Source organism: Bison bison, unplaced genomic scaffold (assembly GCF_000754665.1).
Source record: "Bison bison bison isolate TAMUID 2011002044 unplaced genomic scaffold, Bison_UMD1.0 scf7180017864163, whole genome shotgun sequence".
NCBI classification, from domain to species: Eukaryota; Metazoa; Chordata; class Mammalia; order Artiodactyla; family Bovidae; genus Bison; species Bison bison.
This window is the reverse complement of record NW_011494735.1, coordinates 2,595,067-2,613,495: the sequence shown is the minus strand read 5'-3', so window position 1 is coordinate 2,613,495 and position 18,429 is coordinate 2,595,067. Positions and strand designations below refer to the sequence as shown.

Here is an 18,429-nt window from a genome sequence, read left to right as displayed (position 1 = left end):
CTGCCATCAGCTTAGGATCCCAGTCACCGCTCTAACCACCTCCTCCCACTCTGCTGTCACTCACTGTCTGCCAACAGTGGCCTCATCACTGTTCCTCCAACTGGCCTCCACCCTCCTGCCTCAGGATCTTTGCCTTGCTGTTTGCTCTACTTGGGGATGGGCTAAGTAGCTCGGTCATGTGAACTATAGCCTGTCAGGCTCCTTTGTCCATGGGATTCTCTAGGCAAGAATACTGGAGTGGATTGCCATTCCCTTCTCCAGGGGATCTTCCCAACTCAGGGATTGAACCGGCAGCTCTTACATCTAACTTGCATTGGCAGGTGGGTTCTTTACCTCTAGCACCACCTGCCAGAGGTAAAGAACCCACCTGCCAATGCAAGTGAAGGCAGTGGCACCCCACTCCAGTACTCTTGCCTGGAAAATCCCATTGATGGAGGAGCCTGGTGGGCTGCAGTTTATGGGGTTGCAAAGAGTTGGACATGACTGAGTGACTTCCCTTTCACTTTTCACTTTCATGCATTGGAGAAGGAAATGGCAACCCACTCCAGTGTTCTTGCCTGGAGAATCTCAGGGACAGGGGAGTCTGGTGGGCTGCTGTCTATGGGATCGCACAGAGTCGGACACGACTGAAGTGACTTAGCAGCAGCAGCAGCACCACCTCCTGGGCTTCCCAGGTGGTGGTGCTACTTGGGGATACTCTTCCCCAAATGTCTATACCATCCTCTTTCTCAATTTTTTTTTTTAAATTTTTACTCAACTGTCACCCTCTCAACAAAACCTTTCAGGACTGTACTATCTAAAATGTTAAGCTTCTAACACTTGCTAACCCACTTTCCTGCTTTAATTTTCTTCTCAGTGAAAAGTGAAAGTTGCTTAGTCATGTCCGACTCTTTGTGACCCCATGGACTGTAGCCCACCAGGGTCCTCTGTCCATGGGATTCTCCAGGCAAGAATACTAGAGTGGGTAGCCATTCCCTTCTCCAGGGAATCTTCCCATCCCAGGGATCGAATTCAGCTCTCCTGCATTGCAGGCAGATTCTTTACCCTCTGAGCTACCAGGAAAGTCCTTTCAGAACTAGGTACTTAATAAATAATCATTAGACCAGCGGTGCTGTCTGAATAACGGCCCCCAAAGACATCCATGTCCTGATCTCCGGAACCTGTGAATATGTTACTTTCTGTGACAAAACGGACTTTGCAAGTGTGATTGAGTCAAGGATCTTGAGGTGACAAGATTATTCAGGATTGTCCAGGTGGTGACCAATGGAATCACAAGAGTCTGTAAAAGATGGAAGAAGGAGGTGGAAGAGCAGAGAAGTTGGAGTGAAGTCACTCCTGGAAGAAATGTGAGTGACCTCTAGAATTGAAAAGGCAAGGAATAGATTCTTCCCATAAAGTCTCTAGAATAGAAACACAACCCTTCTGTGACCTGACACCTTGATTTTGACGCCATGAGGCTTATTTTCCGATTTTGATCTACAGAACTGTAAGATGATGTATTTGTGTTATTTGAGCTACAGAGTTAGTGACAATATATTACAGCAACAGTAAGAAATGAACAGAGCCAGTTTTGATGAAGGATCTTGAATTGGAGTGCGGTGAGCTGAAGGCTGTGTGAACAGGCCAGCTGGTGTGGAAGTGGAAGATCACCGTGCATGTTCCTGCTGTACCAAGAAATAGACTTCATCTCCCACGGTTACTTCATCCCTTTGAGTCTGCGGTTCTTAAGGAATGGCAGACAAGGGTGTATCTTGCACAAAACAGTAAGCTGTGCGAATTACCTGTTCGGCCTTCTGTTTGGGCTTCCTTGCTAAAGAGGCCTCCGCTGACAGTCAGGATCTGTATCTTGTACTTCTTTCCTGGTGTTAGGTCTTCAAACTTGTGCTGCTTCGTGGTGGCTGCCTCTGATGTGTTACTTAGGAGGATTCCATTTTCACTCAGAAGTAGGATATCATATCTTTCTGCCATGCCAACAGCTTTTTGCCAACTTACTATTAAGGAATGACTACTGTATACATTGTCTGCAGTTATTCCCTGAACAGATGCTGGGACTGCAAAAAAAAAAAAAAAATTAGAGAGAAGCAGGTTCCATCACTTAGGGCAAAGTAATCAATTGAGAAAAACTTCCCTAAATCAACTGCAGATGGAAGATGATACCTCATGGTTGCATTGACACTCTTCATGTGCCCTTCAGACAAAGTGTTGGTCTGGCCAAAAAGCTTGTTCAGCTTTTTCTGTAACACCCTATGGAATGGACTTTTGGGGCCAACCCAGTATTTCTTGACCTGAATTATCCATATAACTGCTTAGATTCTCTATTTTTCCCCCCTCTGATTTAGAAAGGATCTTGAAGTCAAACAAGTAGAAAAATTAGTGAGAGTGACACTAAGAGATATGCAGAGTTATACGTATCTAAGTATTTACGAAGTGGAAGAACGCTGCACAAACTTACATTCAATGAATATAGTTTGGATGACTGAATTACGTTGTTTGTTTAGACTTTCCTTCCCAAGATTAACTCAGGTCAAAGCTTCAAGCCTTGACCTAAGCACTAGCATATAACAGTCTTTGTCTTGTGGCTTCTGATGTGAAAGGCCAGATAGCATTGTTTATCAATAATATTTAGTGTTCTATGATTATATATTTTTCTCATTCTACCCCATCTCCTCAAGAGATCTCATCCACTCCCATGATTTGAATTGTCACCCATATGGTGATGACTCCCAGATTTAAACTCAGTTCAGATCTCTCTTCTAGTATTGCAAATGACATTCCTCTCTGGATGTTCCACAGACTCCCAACTCTCAAGATGCCCAAATCGAACTCCTCATCGCCCTTCCACCACCTCCTTAGTGCTCTTTGTTTCTATCTCTTGGTCCAAGTCAGAAACTTGACGTGTCACCCTCAGCCTTCTACATAATCAAGCATGAGTCCTGTCATTCCTGAACCTTAAATCTTACATCTCTTGGGTCTCTCCATTTCTCTCCTCCTCTACTGCACTAGCCTAGGACACTGTCCTTTCTCACTCACAGCACTGCAAGTGTCTCTTGACCAGAGTTTCCTCATGTCCCACTGCTCCAAACTGCAGTGTTTGGCAGATTCTCATAGCACACAATGCTGAAGGCCCTTCATTGCTCTCTGTAATTCTATAACTTTAACAATGAGGCCCTTGGCAATTAGGTCCATCTACCTACTTGGCCACATGGCTCACATCTTTATTCTAGAAATAATGGTGTGTAGCTCCTCAAATGTGCCATGCATCCTCTTCCCTCCAGGCCTTCACTTTTCTGCTTGAACCAGATCAACATACTTCACCAGGATAATCTCCTAGTATCTTTTTAAATGTTACTTTCTCCTGGAAGCCTTTCCTGACTCTCTTTTCCCCCAAATGTTTATTTATTTATTTGGCTGTGCCAGGTCTGAGTTGCAGTATGCAGGATCTTTAGCTGTGGCATGTAGTGGCATGTAGGATCTAGTTCCCTGACCAGGAATTGAACCCAGGCCCCCTGTATTGGGAGCATGGAGTCTTAGCCATTGGACCACCAGGCAAGTCCCCCTGACTCTTTTTGTTTGCTTCTATAATATCCCATTTTTACTTTTATTTGAACAAGTATTGTGTTGTACTGTAATTGCCTTTTCATTTCTCTGCTTCCTTCTCTAGACTGTAGACTTCTTTGGTCAAGGGCTCTATCATGCTGTTAAGTTTCCATTTTCTAACATAGTGCTTGACATATAGTTGGAGATACATATGAAATAGAGACAGGCAGGGCACAGTACAGAGGCCCAGGCCCCACAACTAAATAAATGGTCATGAGGGTAGAAGATACCTAGCACATATTGTGTCGTGGTAGAGAGACCATGAACTTTGGAGTCAGAGACACTTAGATGTGAATTATAGTTCTAGGTCTTATTACATGTATCCTTGATAATGTTTCATAAACTTTCTGAGCCTTACTGTCCTCATCTATAAAATGAAGATAATGATCTCTACTTTGTAGTGTGGCTAAAGATCATTATTATTTTTTTTTTTAAGATTTTTTTTTTTTTTGATGTGGACTGGACCATTTTAAAGTCTTTACTGAATTTGTTACAATATTGCTTCTGTTTTATGTTTTGGTTTTTTGGCTCTAAAGTATGTGGGATCTTAGCTCCCTGACCAGGGATCAAATCTGCACCCCTGCATTGGCAGGTGAAGTCTTAAACACTGGACCACCAGGAAAGTCCCTAAGGATCGTTTTAGATGCCTGGTATTTACAGGGTGCTTCTAGCTTATTTTTGTTTTGAAAGCACTATATGAATAGTGTTATTAATATAAATGCAGATGGTGACTGCAACCATGAAATTAAAAGATGCTTACTCCTTGGAAGAAAAGCTATGACAAACCTAGACAGCATATTAAAAAGCAGAGACATTATTTTGCCGACAAAGTTCCGCCTGGTCAAAGCTATGGTTTTGCTAGTAGTCATGTATAGATGTGAGAGTTGGACAATAAAGAAAGCTGAGTGCCAAAGAATTGATGCTTTTGAACTGTGGTGTTGGAGAAGACTCTTGAGAGTCCCTTGGACTGCAAGGAGATCAAACCAATCATTCCTAAAGGAAATCAGTCCTGAATATCATCAGAAGGACTGATGTTGAAGCTGAAACTCCAATACTTTGCCCACCTGATGCGAAGAACTGACTCACTGGAAAAGACCCTGATGCTGGGAAAGACTGAAGGAAGGAGGAGAAGAAGGGGATGACAGAGAATGGGATGGTTGGATTATATCACCAACTTGATGGACACAAATCTGAGCAGGCTCCAGGAGTTAGTGATGACAGGGAGGCCTGGTGTGCTGCAGTCCATGGAGTTGCAAAGAGGTGGACACGACTGAGTGACTGAACTGAACTGATTAATATATCTGCCTGCCAAGGCAGGAGATGTAAGAGATGTTCAATCCCTGGGTCAGGAAGATCCCCTGGAGGAGGATATGGCAACCCACACCAGTGTTCTTGCCTGAGAATGCCATGGACAGAGGAGCCTGGCAGGCTATGGCTCATGGGGTCGCAAAGAGTTGGACACGACTGAAGTGACTTAGCATGCATTAATAATAAATAAACAGAATATTATTAATTTATCACAAATGAAATAGATGACATAAGTGTATTTTTCTTTAAAGAATTTATAGAAAGGAGTAAACTTTTGAAAAATGCATAGGTTAGAAAATCAGCTATTTATATTCCTTGAGTGAGAAAAAAATCTATTCATATGATTTGGTTTCTAATTACCTTTCATTTGCTTTGAACATCTCTATTGAAAAAGGAAAATGCAAAGAAAAAATATGAGAAAAGCTCTTGAAACCAGAGAAAAGCTCTTGAAACCACATTGAACCGTATAAATTTTGTGGTTTTGAATTTGGATATTGTCCATCTGTGAACGGCCCTGGAGAACTACCTGGCCCTTTTCCAGGTGGACACTTACTTGTCCGCCCAAGCACATCGATCTGGTTCTTCTGGGACCCGCTGACAGAAGCGATCACAATCCGGTACTGCTCGCCAGCCTCCAGCCTCTGGAACGTGTGCTCAGAGATGTGCTTGAGGACAGTCTGAGACTCAACCATTTGATTCTGCCTGAATGCTGACACCACATAGGAATCCACATCACCCCCACCAGGAGTCCAGTTCACTGTCAGGCTATCTGTTGCCCCACTGGGAGAAACGTGAATATTTTTGACCACACTAGGAACTAAGAAAAGACAGTAAATGTAAAAACAAAATCACTTAGAGAATGAGTTGTGGAAATTTTCAACTAAAATTTTCATGCTTCCTACCTTTTGGCATCTACTGAAAGAATACATATGAAAAAATTGCTATCAGTCTACCATTTTTCTCTGACTTTTCTGCTTGAACCAAAGTTGATAGAGGAAATTTAGAGGGACGTTAGGGCCAGTGAGTGGAAATGAAGAATGCCAGTTATACAGAGGGTGAGACTGTCTTGGCCCAAGTCTTGGTTTCCTTATTTACTAGCTGTAGGACTACAGGCAAATTACTCAACCCCTGTAAGTTTCAATTTCCTTATCAGAAAAACAGCAGTGATAATTATAGTAACCAGTCCATGAAATTGTTAGGACTGAACAAAATTTTCACATAAAGTTCTTTGCTGTGGGTCCAGTTCACAGTAAACTCACAATAAATGTTAGCTGTTATAGCAACACCCCCAATAGCATTCCAAAGAAGGAATACACAACCAACCAACCAACTGACCAACCAACCAACCCAGTTATTTCTACTTAATTTGTATGACTCACAACAACAGCTATTCACATCAGTTCAATGCTTTTTTTTTTTCAGAAACTTTTTCTTCTTCCCTACGTTATACTTCAGTTTTGTTAAACCAGCTTGGACAACATCATTGTCACTATCGAGATAAACTCCTTTCTTGCCACTCCTTCCTCACCCCTTAGCCCTTCAAATCCTCAACCAAAATACTTGGCTACCCAACATGCTAAATACACTGCTCTATCTAGTCAGGTTCGAGAGCTGAATTTCCAATTACCTGTGAAGCCCTCGATGAAGGCCGACTGCTGGACATCTCCACTAATCGTCAAGACAAGAATTTTATACTTGCGCCCTGGTGTGAGGGAGGTGAATCGATACTCAGTTGCAGTGCTGACAAGGTGAAAAGGAGGAAATACTTTCATATCGTTGAAGAGCAGCTGGATCTCGTACTGGTCGACATCCCCATCAGCTCTTGTCCATGTCACCCAAAGGTCCTCAGTGCTCCTGTTCTTCAGCGTGAGATCCTTAACAGCCTCTGGGACTACAAGAAGACATTTCGAGAAAGTGACTGATTAGAGTTTACTCCACAATAATTTATGAATCACATTCACAGAACTGGCAAACATCTCTCTTCCCCAAATAAACCACGTCAGCAACTTCACGCATAATTAAACAAGAAAAATTGGAAGCCACTATTAAAATTGTAATTTTTTTCCTTACATAAATCTTATATGCTAAGTGTTGGTAGGATATAATTATAAAATGAGTTATGATTTCAATCATAAGATAAAATAAGATGTCTAGAACTTTAAATGCATGATGCAGGAGGACAGGGAAGAAAAATGTGAAATTTGGCCTTCCTGCTTGTCCACTATGCTTGCTTTTATCTGTCAATAAATATTCTGTGATTACAAGGTCCTGGCTTGGCTGAATGATGTTAGTTCCAAGAGAGGCTAACTGGGAATATAATTTACTGATCAGTAAGTAGATAAAATGCAAGGTTCAGATAAATTATATACTCAATGACCTTTAAAGTCCCAACCAACCATCACATTTTGCAATCTTTCCACTTACTTGTTCTTCCATTCCCTTGTTCACTGGCTTCATACTGTCCACTTTTTGTACTAACAGTAACACTGTACAACCGTCCAGGGACTAGCTTAACAAATATACACTCATTTTCAGACTTGGGAACGCTTTTTGTTTGAATGAAGTTGTTTTTGTTTTTAATGGTGACTTCATAGTGATCAAAGTCTCCAGAAGCATGTACCCAGGATACCTTTAAATAGTCACTCCTGGCCGAGTTGCTGATACTGACTCCCTGGACCTTGTTAGGCACTGAAAAAAGAGAACAGAAAACAGCTAGATATAGGATGATTCTGAGGGAGCCACTGATCACAGATGACAATCTTAGATGATAAAGGAAAGTGAGTAGATTTTTACTGTGTGCATTTAAAAGAAAAAATCTTAGACCTTCAGATCACAAATTTCTGGAGAGGAAAGATGGTTACACTATTTGGAGTGATTAAATGGATCTTTTTATACAGAACCTGATGAATGAATTCTAATCCTATTGTTAGCCTATACAAAGTGTCATGTACAAGATGGAACATTAAATGTAATAACTGATGATTAATGTGAATGACGGTGATAACATTAATAATTCCAGCATACCTTGGCAACTCAATATATGACAATAAGTTACCAACATGAGTATAAACAATCCAAAACAAAGTGGAAGAAGAGGAAGGACATGTGGTAATTGATACATGAAAATATGTTCAGTATCATTGGTGATCAAGGAAATGCTAGTTAGGGCCATGGTAAAGTACCATTTTACATACATGTGGTTGACAAAATTTAAAAACCTGATAAAACCCAGTGTGAGAGAGGGTGCTCATTCACAGAAGACTGAATGAATGAACTGGTAAATAAACACAGTGAAACAGTATATGGAAGTCATAATTAGTTATTCTTAACTCAAAACACAAAAATCCGGATTTCTTGCCCTTAATAGCAAAACACAACATATGTATGAATTTAATATTAAGTGAAAAAAATCTAAGTCCCAGAAGATTACAGATTGCATGAAAATACCTATTTTATATCAAAACAACTGAAAATTTAAAAAATATATAATTTTAGGATTATATAAATAATAAAATTGCAACAAGGAAGGCAAGAGAGAAAAATAGGAGTCAAGATGATGGCTATTGTGGGATGGATTAGTGAGGAGGGAATCTCATGATCTGATGTAGATTATTAAGTCCCTAGCTTTTGTTCTGGATAGTGCTTTCTGATGTACATATTGAATTATTAAAAATTATTAATTAAATGCCTAAAACACAAAACTGGCAAAGTGGCAACTGACACATAGGACCCTGAGCCAAGAATTACGATTAATTCAATTTTGTGCACCTGACGTTCCCCATAACTATATAAATAAACAATTCTATGAACCTATAGTTTTCCTCTCAATTGATCAATCAATCCATGAATGCTTGTTAACAGGAGCACTGTAAAATAAGCCAATTCTTACTTAGAGCATGATATCACGGATATTCTATTTTTTAATTTGGGGCTGTATTTTAATTCAAAAGTAGGTCCCAGATGAATTACTATTTGGCATAACTGGGTTTTATAAATATTAATGAGAAGGAGAACTGAGACGAGATATGAACTCAGTCGGATCCAGGGTGCTAAGCTCTATCTCAATGCCACCGTGTTCTCTGGATCTCGGCAATCTCTGTGTTTGGTGTATGTCAAGGGATTTCTGCTCTGATCACATGCTAAGCCTATGTCCAGGTTTTCTCTCCCACATTTCCCCAAGCGTGAAATGATCCAGAAACTTTAATATTTTGGTATCTAAGCTACATTTTTCATGATCCTTCTCACATCGACAAGGTGCATGACTATCCTTTGTTGGCTTATGTGTGCTGGGCTTTATACTGGAATATATCACAATCCAGATGTGGAGCAAGAGCAGGTATGCTTTTTTCCCCAAGATGTTTACCTGGAACCAATCAGCATGTTGCTAGAATTTAGTCATCACAGACTTACAGAGAATACGTTCCAGAGTGATGCTGTTTGTATGGGCTGCTGCTGCTGCTAAGTCGCTTCAGTCGTGTCCGACTGTGTGTGACCCCATAGACGGCAGCCTACCAGGCTACCCCGTCCCTGGGATTCTCCAGGCAAGAACACTGGAGTGGGTTGCCATTTCCTTCTCCAATGCGTGAAAGTGAAAAGTGAAAGTGAAGTCGCTCAGTCGTGTCTGACTCTTCACAACCCCATGGACTGTAGCCCACTAGGCTCCTCCATCCATGGGATTTTCCAGGCAAGAATACTGGAGTGGGGTGCCACTGCCTTCTCCATTGTATGAGCTAAGAAAGGTTGATGATCAGGGCAATTTACTAAAGACAAAGCAACTCTTCCAGGGAGAAAAACTTGGCTGAATACCACGCTAAGTCAAAAAGGGGCTCTCCAGGTGGAACTGAGGGTAATTTGTGAGAGTTGCCTTGATGCGTGGTGAGATGATGTGGTACAGAATTAGAAATACTGACATTATGACCAGAAATGTAGAAGAAGAGCATTAGAAAAGGAAAAGGGCATTGAGATAATCAGCCAAAATCAACAAGGCAACAACTCAGACACGACACTCCAGTTAAACTGATTTGTCAGGGGCAATGGTCTGCCTTGATTAGTCATGCGCCAAATCCAAGTTCATGCTGGTAAAGAATCAAAAGGGTGCTTTGAATAAAGACTCACTTCTCTTGCATTTAAAAACAATCTGAGCACAAGACCTTGCAATATGAAAGTCATGTGGACAGGGAACAGTCATGAATTAACACCAAGGGAAAGAAAAGGGTGAGTGACTGGATGACATATCCTTTAATTTCTGGCAATTTTTAGGCTCCAAGTTAAATCAACATAAAATGCTGACATGAGGCTGCTTTGTAAATAGAAATCTGCTTTTCAGATCTAAGACAGTATTGTGCTATCAGCATAATTAAACTTTAAATCATTTGAGGGTAAGGACTATCTCCTTATATCTCTGACTAGTGCTTTCAGAAAGAACATGATGTAATGGAAACAGCCCTTGAGTATGGTTGAGCTTGGGTACTGGTCAGCCATGTGACCTTTAGGAAGCCACAGTTTCTTTCTGGGGCTTTATCTCAAATGAGATGGAATTAGACCACTCTATGGACACCTTCAATGCTAGCAGCTAGCATGCTGCAACAATGTGAATTGGTGGTTCTTAACTTTTTGAGGTTATAGAAATTGTAAGACTCTGATAAAAAGCCATCCACTCTCTTTCCAAAGAAATGCACATACTTCCCCTGTCCCCAACAACTTCACAGAAAATTTTGGGGGTACTACTTTCCAAAAGTCTACCTAATGAAACACTAGGTAAAAACCTCCAGTCTAAGTGATTTCTGATTATTCATTCTTCAAACATTCACTGAGTGCCTACTACTAGGCTTCAGATCTTGTGCTGGGGCATTAAATGATATTAGTTGTCCCAGATCCTCATGGAAAACTGACATTTTAAAATGTAAATATCAACCCATAGCTCAGCAGGAAAGATTTGACAGAACATTAACAGCACCTTAAGCAGTACTCACAGATGTAAGTCCCAGGAGGTATAAGTAAATTGGGAAAATGGTAGCTGTCTAAATTTAGTTCTTTATAGCACATTGAAGACCAGGGCTTCAATGCCTTTGCTAAGATTTTGCTTCTAGCCGCAGAACTATAAAGTTTCAAATTTTCACCTTCACTAAAAAAGGATGAACAGTGGTCTTGACCAACAGACATTTCAGGAAGAATTTCAGGACAGAGAACATTATAGGCTCTTGGGTCATTCAGAACTGAGTTTAAAATCCAGGATGTGAAATGCCCCGGCTGTTTAACAAGTTAAATAACTGGGCAAGTTACCTTGGACTTTGGTTCAACACTTATCACAACCTGTAAGATGGGAATAATAACAACCACCTCAATAAGGACTTTATAAGGATTAAATTAGTGAACATATATAAAGCCAGGGTCTAGCAACCGAAAAGTACTCCCTAAACAGAAGTACTTGCTGCTGCTGCCGCTGCTGCTAAGTTGCTTTAGTCGTGTCCAACTCTGTGCGACCCCATAGATGGCAGCCCACCAGACTCCGCCATCCCTGGGATTCTCCAGGCAAAAACACTGGAATGGGTTGCCATTTCCTTCTCCAATGCATGAAAGTAAAAAGTGAAAGTGAAGTCAGTAAGTGTCCGACTCTTTGTGACCCCATGGACTGCAGCCCACCAGGCTCCTCCGCCCATGGGATTCTCCAGGCAAGAATACTGGAGTGGGGTGCCATTGCCTTCTATACTATGAACTCTAGCCACAAAAATTGTGTTCATCTTATTCTGAAGGTATCATCTGCTCACATAAGGAACTTGTTGGGTCAAAATATGAGGACTGTGCAACAGTGCTGTGATCTCAGCAGTCTTTAATCCCGTCCTTACAGAATTGCTGCAGATCTATGATGTTCTGAGGAGCTTCCCAGGTGGTGTTAGTGGTAAAGAACCCATCTGCCAGTGCAGGAGACGTAAGAGATGTGGGTTCAATCCCTGGGTTGGGAAGATTCCCTGGAAGAGGGCATGGCAACCCACTCCAGTATTCTTGTCTGGAGAATCCCATGGACAGAGGAGCCTGGTGGGCTACAGTCAATGGACTCACAAAGAGTTGGACATGACTGAAACGACGTAGCACACACACATGCATGCCTGATGCCCTGAACCACGTAGGCGGCTGGTTCTAAGAGAGTCTGTATCTCATGAAAGCCTCACCTGTCCGCTCTTGGCTGAAGGAATGACTTTCATATTTGCCACTCCTCGTAGTTATGGTCACGTTGTAGAGGCGGCCTGGGGTGAGGGAGCTGAAGGAACATTCACCGACAGACTTGGCAATCACAAGGGACTGAACCACCCTGCCGTCATGGGAGAGTGTCACCACATAGCTATCCACGTCTCCGGGAGCCGGCAGCCAGGATATGCTGAGGTAGTCACTGCGGCCAGAGTTGTTTACCGTTACTCCACTCACACTGGAAGGGACTGGGATTTTAAAGAGGGGGAGAATATTTAAAAAGAAAAGTACAGTCAAATTGTGAATCATTTACTGCAGTCAGCACAAACGGCATGGACTCAGAAGATCTGATTACCTAGGAAGTGTCAAGGAAGTGTAAGGATTTCACGTTAGCTTTGGGAAGCTCAGAGTTCTTACCTCAGAAGGCTAACCAAAATGAAAACGCAAGAAGTATTTTGGATGCCTCATTAATATAAGGATACTGCTATTGAATTTTCATGGTGTGACTGTTTGCAGAGTATTTTAAGTGGAGGCATTTATATGTGAGTGTGTCAGGAGGTTTCCTTTGTAGGACAGGGAACAAACATTAACATCTTAAATGTATGAGCTTGAATCCAAACCCATTGATAAAGAAAAGAAGCTTGAGGGGAAAGGTACTCAAGATACAATGGCTTTTCTAAAAGTCTCAGACATTGGATAGCTTCGATCTTCTTGTGATTAAGTTATTTATTTCTGGGGTGTCTAATCATGAACACAAGTGAAAGGGGTGTATTTCTCTTTGCAAAGCATTTTCTGCCCTCTAGTGGTGAGAAATAAACTTAAACATCTATTCCGTAAGCAACTAGTCTGGAGACCAGACTTGCGGGCCCAAAGACCTGTCATGGAGATAATGACTTCTCTGGTGTCCACCATAATCGTACAAAAATAGGAAAGATGCGGATGCCTTCCAGGAGTTCCCCAGCTACTAGTACAGTCTGGAAATTAATCATTGTGATGCTGAATAATAGTTATTCCCTGTATTAGAAATAAGTGCACAACAAATAGTACTGTCAGTAGTGAGTATCAGAATAAAATATTATAGTATATATGAACTCCACTGCAGTTTTCATCATTGGTTGACTGACTTCAGGTAAATATTTTCATATAATTTCATAAAATCTGTACATCACATATAATTGTTGGGATTTGGCTAGATGACCTAGGAGAATCCTTCTTATCTAATATGCTCTGACTTTGTGATTTAAGCCCCAGTATTTTTTACATCTATATAAGCACTTATCTATCACTGAAGATATAAACAGCATTCTATTGAATAATTCTGCTGATGCTGTTCCATGTATATGGACATTTCCTAGATATAAATTGAACTTTTAGCCATATTATTTGTGTATTGATGACTTCCCTCCTTCTTCCCTTCCTTCTTTTTCACATCCCTTGGTAGCTCTCAAAATAACTATGCTTGTTTTTCAAAACTGCTGGAAAAATTTGCAACTACTAACATTTTATTAGAAAAGATATAATTATCAAAAATATTACCAAAATATAAATTCATGTTTAAGAAGACATATAAAAAATTAAAAGACAGATATAAAATTTATTTTTCTTTAGAATTAGCATTTTTTCAGGTTATAACTAGATTTGTTAAATACATTTAATATTTTAAATTTTAAATATTTTGCCACATTATCTAAGCTGGGAGCTTTTATATATATATGTTTAAAATTTGTAGAAGTATAAATGAATTATTTCAACCTTGACTAATACTTCAGCAATTTGAGTAGATGGTAATGATTATCAAGGCTTTAGCCACTGAATTATTTTTACAATCTACCATGTTCAAAATATACTAACCAAAGCACCTTTCAAAATTCTCATTATTGTGTTTCCATAGTAATATTCCATTTTTCTCCTTTTTCATTATAATGTCTGCACTCAATGTGTTTGAATAAAATAACTGATGCTTATATTTATTCATATCTTGTCCTCTGCTCAAAACTTTACAATCAGTTTTCAAAGAATTTCTTGTCTATTTTTTGCATACTTCTATTATATAATGTTGGCCAAATACTGATACCTCTGTTGCCACTAAAATACAGTATAAAATAATTACAAGTCCTGTTTATCAAGTGATCTCAGACACCAAACTATTTTAGTATAGCACAATAAGCTGGGTAGCTCTTGGGGTATTTTAAGATGGAATTAACCTATGTAGCAGAGTCTGACTACTTGCTCACCAAACCATTTCCTTTTCCTCTTGGACACACAGCTAGACTAGATTGCCCAGCCACTCCCTGCAGTGCAGTGTAGTCATACAAATGTTCCCGTTAAAGGAATGTGGGTGGAAGTGATGTGTTTACTTCCAGCTTTGGTAGTCTTTCTCCTCCCTATAACCTCCATCCTCTGGAGAAATGAAGAGACCTCCGAGGATCTAGAGGAAGGAAGAATCACAGATGGTAGGACCCTGGGTCCCTAAATTACTGCTTGGAGAAGAACCAACCAAAAGAGTTGTCCAATCAGGAACACCTACATTGTACAGTTGTATAAGCAGGAAATAAGTCAGCGTAATCTGACTAATGCAACTGCAACTCAATGGGAAATGGATGCAAATTCCTTCTCAACTCTTCTCCTCAACTTATTTCTCCTTCCCCACTCTGATACCTGGTGTTGGCATGAATTACTGGGGATGGAAGAGAAAATGAAGCTTAGAGAGATAAGTTAATGGAGACTTAGGGCCAGAATCTAGGCCTCTTGATCCCAAACTAATCTTTTGGGTCCCGCAATCCAATTATGCTACACTGAGGGATAGTGCCAAGAATCACTAAAGGAGAAGAACGAAGATATCAGGAAGAACAGCATCAGTTGCCACAGAATGACAGAAATGAGCAGACATCAGTGAGTTTCTACCTAGACAAGAAATATCTTTTCAGCAACTTAGTTGATCTTTTGGGAGAGTTAATGAAGTTAATGGTCCTTGGATTCAATAAACAGATGAGATTCATGATTTTAGAAAAGGACATAACTGTGGATATAGGCTGCTGATACTCAGAATCTGAGCATTGGGAATATAGAGGGATGAGCCTGACATCCAACTTCTTATAATCATATGAAATTAAATAGGCAAAGTCACTGACCTGATCTGAGGTCACTAATAATTATTAAAGCTTCTATTGGATTTATTTAACTGTTTTCCTTTCTAAGAAACTAGAACATACATTTTATATTGTATTTACATTCTTTCTTTGCGTTGTGTAGAAAATTATATTCCTTTCTTTGGTGCTACACCTCTGTCTGACACATATTGCCATAAGATATTTATTTGCTTACTTAGCTCTCTGCCCTATTTGACTATGAGCTCTTTAAGGTCAAGGAACACTGTTTACTGTAGGTGGCATACAGTATTACTGCTGCTGCTGCTGCTGCTAAGTCACTTCAGTCCTGTCCGACTCTGTGTGACCCCATAGACGGCAGCCCACCAGGCTCCCCCGTCCCTGGGACTCTCCAGGCAAGAACACTGGAGTGGATTGCCATTTCCTTCTCCAATGCATGCAAGTGAAAAGTGAAAGTGAAGTCGCTCAGTCGTGTCCGACTCTTCACGACCCCATGGACTGCAGCCCACCAGGCTCCTCCATCCATGGGATTTTCCAGGCAAGAGTACTGGAGTGGGGTGCCATTGCCTTCTCTGGGCATACAGTATTAGACACTGTTTAATGTTGCCCATGAAAATATATGGGATTAGGGAATTTTATTAACTTTCAACCATAGAAGTTGGAGATCATTGTTTTTTCTGTCTTAAAACTAAGAATAAGAAAGAGAATGGAAGATATGTTTTTTTTTTTTTAAAGTTTATGACTTGCTTACCTTAATCTGACATAAAAATTTCAAAGAAAATCAGCTGGATGAAGGAATAAACTTAGGCAGCAAATGACTGTTGTGTCATCATTAAGGTTTTCTAGGAGTTCTGACACAAGTATTGGAGATTTTAGAAAATTTAGTATTCATTCTCTCCTCTCTCACTCATCCTCCAATTTCCATTCCTGGGAGATCACCATGTACCATCTAAATAGCATTGAAACTTGGCTTTTAGGAAGGTCTGAGTTGGGTCTGTCTTTAGGATGTTTTAAGGCTTCTAGGATATACTCTGGAGGTACCATGTGCTCAGGTATCTGTAGGTCACACTCTTCTTACCTGTCCTTCCCTCCACCACCACTTGTCGGGAAGAGATCCCTCCGCTTACTGTTGTTACCACCACGGAGTAGAGGCTGCCTGATTTGAGGGAGTGGAAGCTGTATCCGCTAGTCTCACTGGAGACACTTTCATTTTTGATGACCACATTTTCATGGATCAGTAAGACTTGGTAGAATTCTATGTCTCCCAAGGCCTGGGTCCAGTTAGTAAACAGACTGTTTGTTGTCCCTTGGTTGGCCACACGCAAACCAGTCACTTGGGCAGGCACTAAAACAGAGCAGAGAGGGAAGAAAAAACAGATGACACTTCATTACCCTAAGGAAGTGTGACAAAAAGGAGTAAAAAATGGAGGCAGTTTTGAAAATGCTAAAATATATACATATACTTTGATATAGACAGTCAGCTTTATATCCTGTGACATATGGAGAACTAGTCCCCTAGAGAGACTCCACCATTCTGAAAAAGCTGCTTATGTGGAAAATCAAAAGTATTTCATATCCAAGGATAAGATGTATGCCTATTAAGTATTTTTTATTTAAAATTTTAAATAATAAAGGGTGCTATTTTTGAAAATTGCTTACCTAATAGGATTTCACCTGTCCCTACTCAATGAGAACTGAAAGTCACATTATTTACTGGATGGTTGTTATGGGGTGGTACTGGGAAATCCCTTCAATCTGATGATTAGATTATAGTGTAGGAAACTGGTAATTCTTTACTGGCACATTCTCAAGAGGCCCATTCTTATTATGCATGTTTGAGTGAGTGAAAGTCGCTCAGTCATATCTGACTCTGCAACCCCATGGACCGTACAGTCCAGAATTCTCCAGGCCAGAATACTGGAGTGGGTAGCCTTTCCCTTCTCCAGGGGATCTTTGCAACCGAGGGATTGAATGCAGGTCTCTCGCATTACAGGTAGATTCTTTCCCAGCTGAGCCACAAGGGAAGCCCTATTATACATGAAAATGCTACAATAATATAAGATATAGTATCAAATAATAATAATAATAATAATGATAACAACTGAATCAATTATCAAAAAATGTAATTGGCCTATACAACAGTGATAGGAAAGAGTCATTCTGGGGTCCAAGGCCTGATCTGTCTCACCTGTGAGCCTGTGTCCCTTACCTAATTAACAACCATTGTGATTTTTAACCTGTCCATTAACAAATCTTTTTACACAGACCTTGAAGTTGGCACTTGATCAACATTTCCTTTGTGCCTCTTCCCAGAATTATGAGAGATAAGCAAAGGGATTAGAATCTTGGCACAACCTTTCTCAGAAATCACTGACTTTTTGATTAAAATATAAACATATTAAGTAAAATAGTTTACTGTACATGGGTTGAAAGATTCAATTCTAATTCTAAATTACATGTGAAAGCAAAGAAATTATATGCCAAAATAATTTTGAAAAACAAAAATAAAGTTGAAAGACTAACATCATCTGATTTCAAGACTTCTAGAAAGCTACAGTAATGAAGACAGTGTGATGTTGGAAAAAAAGTAAACAGACTAATGGAAAAAAATTGAGGATCCAGAAATAGACCATGTAGACTGATGTTTTTTTAAAGATGCAAGGGCAATTCAGTAAAGAAAGGAGAGTCTTTTTCAACGAAGAGGATTAGAACTACTGGCTATTCATGTGCAAAGAAAGAAACCTTGCCTCATATCTCACATATACACAAAAATTCAAAATTGATAATACACCTAAATTTATAACCTAAAACTATGAAACTTCTAGGAGAAAATTTTGATGACCTTGTGTCAGACAAAGACTTCTTAGATATGACACCAAAAGCATATTCATAAAATAAAAAATTGACAAATTGGACACCAAAGTTAAAAACTCATGTTTTGCAAGACACACTAATAAATTAAGGAAAAGACAAGCCAGAGGGGGAGATCAAGATGGTAGAACAAGAGGACAGAGAGCACAGTGAAAAAGCAGAGGACTACTCTCAACTGAAAAGAAAAAGTAAATCCCCCCCAAAATGAATGAAACAGAAATCAACAATTTACCAGGCAAAGAATTAAAAACATTGGTAATAAAAGTGTTTACTGAATTAGGGAAAAAGTTCATCTAAACAGTGAACATTTTAACAAGGAACCAGAAAATAGATCCAACCAGAAATGAATAACTCAATAGCT

At 40.0% G+C, this 18,429-nt stretch overlaps 1 protein-coding gene across 2 annotated transcripts in view; it reads right to left on the bottom strand.

Moving 5' to 3' along the window:
* PTPRB (protein tyrosine phosphatase, receptor type, B) overlaps positions 1-18,429 on the bottom strand; it is a 130,486-nt gene that overhangs the window by 51,809 nt on the left and 60,248 nt on the right. For both annotated transcript variants that reach the window (XM_010841513.1, XM_010841514.1), the window contains 6 exons: positions 16,276-16,542; positions 12,075-12,338; positions 7,330-7,593; positions 6,533-6,796; positions 5,459-5,722; positions 1,782-2,051 (listed from right to left, as the gene is read on the bottom strand). In XM_010841513.1, coding sequence (XP_010839815.1) covers positions 1,782-2,051; positions 5,459-5,722; positions 6,533-6,796; positions 7,330-7,593; positions 12,075-12,338; positions 16,276-16,542 — 1,593 coding nt within the window. The remainder of the gene's footprint in view (positions 1-1,781; positions 2,052-5,458; positions 5,723-6,532; positions 6,797-7,329; positions 7,594-12,074; positions 12,339-16,275; positions 16,543-18,429) is intronic.